The sequence below is a fragment of the Kogia breviceps genome, chromosome 6 (genome assembly GCF_026419965.1).
Source record: "Kogia breviceps isolate mKogBre1 chromosome 6, mKogBre1 haplotype 1, whole genome shotgun sequence".
NCBI classification, from domain to species: domain Eukaryota; kingdom Metazoa; phylum Chordata; class Mammalia; order Artiodactyla; family Physeteridae; genus Kogia; species Kogia breviceps.
In genome coordinates this window covers 125219679-125225678 of record NC_081315.1, presented here as the reverse complement: position 1 = coordinate 125225678, position 6000 = coordinate 125219679, and the positions used below count along the sequence as shown (strand labels likewise).

At 46.1% G+C, this 6000-nt stretch overlaps 1 protein-coding gene across 1 annotated transcript in view; it reads left to right on the top strand.

The window, feature by feature from the left end:
- Positions 1-598: 598 nt before the first annotated feature.
- The window catches only part of PRSS12 (serine protease 12), a 71657-nt gene continuing 66255 nt past the window's right edge, over positions 599-6000 (top strand). The window contains exon 1 of the mRNA XM_059066745.2: positions 599-1180. Coding sequence (XP_058922728.1) covers positions 691-1180 — 490 coding nt within the window. The 5' untranslated portion in view covers positions 599-690. The remainder of the gene's footprint in view (positions 1181-6000) is intronic.

Below are 6000 nucleotides of genomic sequence, written 5' to 3'. Positions count from 1 at the left end.
CAAGGGAGAGTTGCAACTAAACCCATCTACACTTTTGACGATTTCAGAATAGAGGAAACGAGGCGCGGCAAGGGGGTGGAGGAGAGATGGCTGCAGGGGCTGGTGGCAGGCTTGGCGGCCGCCAGACGCGGGGCTATGGTGGTGTCTCCTGCTGGCAAGGAGCGGCCAAGACCGTCCCCCTTGTTGGCACCCTCGGGCTTGGCTCGGGCACACTGAGGCCGCAGCGGTGCCAGCAGCTGGTCCGGCCCGGCCGGGCGGGCTGACAGCCGGAGCCAGGCAGCGGCCGCGCGGAGGTCCGGCTCCGGGGCGAGACTGCGCGCCCCGTGCCGGCAGCCAGGGGGCAGAGTTCCCGGGCCCGTGTCACTGCAGGCTACCTGGGGCTCCGGCCCCGCCACTGTCCGCCGGATCCGCGTCTTCTCTTGGCGGGTCCTCTCCACCAGCCGGGGCTCCGCGGAGCACAGGATTTCCCCGCCCGCGATCGCTCCCGAGGCGCAGGAACAGAGGCACGGCCGGGGGATCCGCGGCGGGAGGCGAGGTGGGGAGGGGAAGGCGGACCGCGCGCGGGGGACGGGAGGGGACTCGAGTAGGGGATTCCAGGGACGCGCAGCCCCGCCCTCGCCCCCTCCTCTCCTACCCTTCGGAACCCGCGGAGCAGGGGGAGTATGGAGCAAACGCCGCTGCTCTGGCACCATGACGCTCGCCCGCTTCGCCGTGGCTCTGATTTTGGGGGCGCTCCCCGGAGCGGTCAGCTTTGATCCGGTCCTCAGTTATCCCCTCCACCACCGCCATCGCCATTCGCCCCCTCCGGGTCCCCAGTCCCCTTATTACCTTCCTACCCAGCAGCGTCCACAGAGGACGCCTCTGCCGCGCGTCCCGCGCCCCCCGGCGGCGCTCCGGGCCCCGCGCCTGCAGGCCCCCCACGCCGGGCACACGCCCGGGCCGCGCGCCGGGGACTGCCCCGCCGGCGAGCCCTGGGTCAACGTGACGGACTTCGGCGCCTCTTGTCTGCGCTGGGCAGAGGTGCCGCCGTTCCTCGAGCGGTCGCCCCCGGCGGGCTGGGCTCAACTGCGAGGACAGAGCCACAACTTTTGCCGGAGCCCCGACGGCGCGGGCAGACCCTGGTGCTTCTATGGGAACGCCCACGACAAGGTGGACTGGGGCTACTGCGACTGCAGACACGGTGAGTGGCTTCGGGGCGGCGGCGGCGACTTGGACTGGCGGGGAGCCACCCTAGCTAGGAGAGGGCATTAGGTGTTCCTTGAAGAGAGAGAGATGGGGTGGGATTGCGGGTTTGCCTCGCTCAATGTGATGGTGGGTTGCCACTGAGTTACCATCCAAGTACCTTGGTACCTTGACTTTGAATTAGCAAGGCGGGCTTCATGTGTGAAGGTTATCTGGGGTGATAGTTTCTCTGGAAGGTGCTGCGCTCTGGGTTCCTGGATAAGGTCTTGTGTGTGTGTGTGTGTCTGTGTGTGTGTCTGTGTGTGTGTCTGTGTGTGTGTGTGTGTGTGTGTGTGTGTGTGTGGCCGCGCGCATGTGTTGAGAGGATGTGTGTTTTCTGGATCACCTTGTCTTCAGAATGTTACCATATTTACGTAGAAGAGGCAAAGCAAAGGAGGCGATAGTGTCTAATTACTTGTTTTGGAAAGGAAAATATTAAATCTAATATGACAATCAATAACTTTCCCCCCCACCCCGACCCGATTTGGGAAAACGTGGTACAATTTCTGTCTTACTCCCACCATTGACATATATTTGAAAAAGTCTGGCAAAATTTCCCGGCCAAAATACAACTTGTCAAAATGATGTTCATGTTCTGGGGCACAGTGTGATAAATATCATCAGTGAGTGAAGAAAAAAGAAAGGGAAAAGAGATCGGAACACGAACTATCTTAGGGAAGAAGCAACTTGATATAGTCGAGTGCGGTTTTCAAGAGTGCCAGTATTCAGCTGTATATGTTGTTTGTGGAAAATTGGGATCAAGTGGTAAAGAGATAAAGTTGGTAAGATGTTTTGGTTTTGTGGTAATAAAAGCATCACATTAAAGATTTAATGTAAGTGAATAATCGGCCTTTGAACAGCGCTTTGTTTTGAGTTGGTGTTTTGTTTAACATTAGGGCTTTTTTTTTTTTTCTTTAATAGTTGTGGAAAAAAAACCTTACATGTCCTTCAAAGTTTGGATTTTCTTTAAAAATTCTTATTTTGGCAGCTCTCCATCCAAGCTGCGGGGCAGCGGTTTCACTAATTGTGATTCTGAGATATGTTGTACTTTGTACCTTTTGGAGGTAATTTGGAGGTTAACTTTCACAGGGCCATTCTTTCCCTTCAGAAATTTTTATTTTTCTGTGCCTTCAATTGCATTAGTGCTTTGAGTTAAAGGAAAGGGATAGGAAGGTTAAGATCAATTATCCTTTATCCTAGAGAATGAAGTCATCGCTATACTTGTGTTGCACAGACAGAATGCCAATGTGGCTGTAAAAAATTTGGGGTGATATCAAGCAGAGAGCCCTAACATTGTTTCACTGTTTACTGTAAGAGATTATTTGTAGTAAAATCTCATGTTTAGCAAACACTGACAGTTTTTTCATCTTTCTGTTAATATATTTCATATTTCCGATTATATATACATAGATATAAATAAATGGATTTCAGAGTTAAAACACTACATCTGTTGTTCTCTTTCTGACACATAATTCTTTTCACTTTATATTCCAAATGAGGAGAGTAGCTTGTTCATTGATTCTCCCCACCCTCTTGTGTTGAAAAGAAATTTAAACCTAACAGCGACACATTCTTTGTGATTCCTTTACGTTCATAGTGAATTCTCACTAGACAGAACTCTGAACACTGCGTAATAGTGTGTGTACTTCCTGGAGTAAAGTGGTTGAACACAAGAGAAACAAAAGAAAACCACCCAAGATGGGAGATAAATTCTCCCCACGCCCCCCTCCTACTAAAAAAAAAGAAAAAGAAAAAAAAACAGGACATCAATCTGCTGGCTATGTAATAATTTAATTACTCTCACAGGCTTAGTCTTGATAACCCATTCTGTCATTTACTCCTCACATTCTGATTGGATGTAACTCATACCTACAAAATGACTGGCATACTCTGAACCTATGACTTTTTTCGTTCCACATTTCAGTTAAGAGTGTGAACAAAGCTGCCATGGAGTGGTGAAAAGAATATGGAATTGTGCTTTAGAAAACACTGGTGTCCGCTTTGGCTCTGCCAGTAGCTATGCGGTGTTGAGTAAGAAGACTCAACCCCCAGAGCTTTAGTTTCCTTATCCGGAGGAAGGCAGCTTTGAAACAGATTTATTCAAAAGACTTTCCCAGCACTGAGCATGTACCAAAATACCCCGGCCTGATAATAACAGGTAGGATTTATTGAGCATTCACTCTTTGTTGGATGCTGAGCTAAGCATTTTATATATTAGTTTTCTCATTTAATTCTTTTTTTTTAAAACGATTTATTTATTTGGCTGTGCCGGGTCTTGGTTGTGGCACGCGGGATCTTTTTTTTCTTTTTAGTTGCAGCATGTGGGCTTCTTAGTTGTGGCATGCACGTGGTTTCTAGTTCCCCGACCAGGGATCGAACCCGGGCCTCCTGCATTGGGAGCACAGAGTCTTACCCACTGGACCACCAGGGAAGTCCCTCATTGAATTCTTACAGCAACATTATAAGATAGTGCACATTTCACTCCACAGCTCATTTTATTCTTTAATTATATAAACATGTAGAAATATCTGTACTGTCTTATGATCCTGTTCTTGTCATTTAAAGACTAGTATAAAAAGAAAGAGAAAGGAAATTATGTTTGGTCCAATGTACATGATTTCCAGTCTCTTCTGACTTGAGAATATCGAGGGTTTTCTTTTTCTTTTTTTTAACCAAAAAAAAAAAAAAAAAAAAAGGACAGAAGGAAAGAACATTTATTGTAATGAAATCCCTCCTTTAAAAAATAAAGTGGAGAAGTGGAGGCTAGAGTCATGTACCTGTTTGCATCGAGAGTAATGAGGAAGTTGGTGCCCCCGAGGTGGAGAGTTGGTTGAAACCAAGTTGAAGGGGTGGCAGGGGGATATCAGGTGAGCCAGGGCAGGGCGTGGACACTCCAGTGGCTCAAATATCTGAGAACAAGAAAGATGATGCCTGGGCCCTGTTTGTGTGAAACTTGCAAATTAGTAATAAAGAATCATTTGGGGGATTCACCCTGAATCAGCCCTGGGAGTTAGTTCTTACAATGAGCATTAGAATCACGTGGGGGCTTATTCAAATGTAGATACCTGGGCTCTAGCCTTCAGAGACCCTGATTAAGTAAGCTAAGGAATCCAGCTCAGGAATGTGCATTTCTAAGGAGCAGTCAAGGTGATTTGGAGGCTGAAGACCCTTTGTCACTGTCAGGGAAAACCATGGGAGGGCATCAGAACCCACCTAAACTGTGTAGCAGTGGGTGATAATGTCAGCTGAGTCTACCATTCTGTGACTTAATCCCGCTAGATTTAGGATCAAGCATAAGGCAGGCCTATGGTAACTTTTTGTGTGGTTTTAGAAAATGGTTTTGTTTGACCAGTGTGGGATAATAACAGCTTAGTTCACCAGAATATGATTATTAACCGAATGTGAGCCAGATTATTTTCACATTTCTGTAGGAGCTCCTCTTTGTTACAAGCAGCCAAGTGGAACTCAACCATAGGTGACCAATGACTGATGGGTAAAATAGGTATAATAAACGATAATGCTCTAATGATTGAGATTTTGAAACAGGAGGGAGGGGGCAGGGCACAACCTTTAAAAGAATGACATAGCCATAGGACATGACAAAAACTGGGCAGACCAGCTAGGTCCAAGATGGCGGAAGATTTGACTTCCAGTGGACCTTGAACCTCATTATATGCTCACTGTAATATATTAGCATGCTATATATGACACACCCACCCATGCCTTGGCAGTTCTGAGGCTGATCAAAGATCAAAAAGTGGGCAGTCGCCCAATTCCTGGAAATCCCATCCTCCCACTCATTAGCCTGTGAAATTACCCAGCCCATAAAAACTAACCACACCATCTTTCAGGGCCTCTCACCTGAGATGGCCCACACTCTCTCTGTGGAATGTGTTTCTCTCTAAATAAATCCACTTCTTATCTATTCCTTTGTCTCTCACTGAACTCTTTCTGCGACTCGACGTCAAGAACCTGAGCTGTGTGATATTAATTAAAAGACCATGGGTTCAAGTCCCAATCTGGGTTGAATGGTTTCAATTTTACCAGAAAGAGTGATTCATAGATCTGACTTTTTGTCATATCATGCAGATTAGTTCACCCAAATCTCCTGATTCAGATAGAGATAGCGGACTTGTGGGATGATACAGGCTGTACTCTTTGAAGTCCATCTGGTGTTTGAAGTGAAGGTTAATTTAAAAAGTTGGTAGAAAGCAGTCCCTTTTAAAACTTTTTTAATGCTGCATCTTGATTCTACATAGCAGGTGCTGAAAAACATTTATTAGCAATAACAGATTTGATACATTTCCTGGCTGGATTTTAAATATTGAGCTCACTCTGCTTTTCAGGCTAAGGCAGATATAAAATACTTTGATTTGGGGCATTATCTGACTTTTTACTAGTGTGAATTTTTTTTTAAGAAGAAAAGTAGATATCCTCTTACTACTGCCTTTTATGTGTGATTATCCTGGACTCACAAATACTCTCTCTCTCTGCATATATATGCAGTCCTTGGGGTGTGTGTGTGTGTGTGTGAAGGTAACCTTAGCAAAAGTAATTTGGTTTATAACTGTGAAGGCAAACCTAAATATCAAATAATAAGGTATTACTCAGAGATCTCTTTATTCAATGGATACTCTGCAGCTCCTAAAGTGATAATCACAAAGATTGTCTATAAAAAAATGGAAAAATGCTCACAATAATGTTAAGGGGAAAATATGGATACAAAATTTATATATATTGTGACTAACTGAAAACAAGGATGTCTGTGAAAAGTTTGGA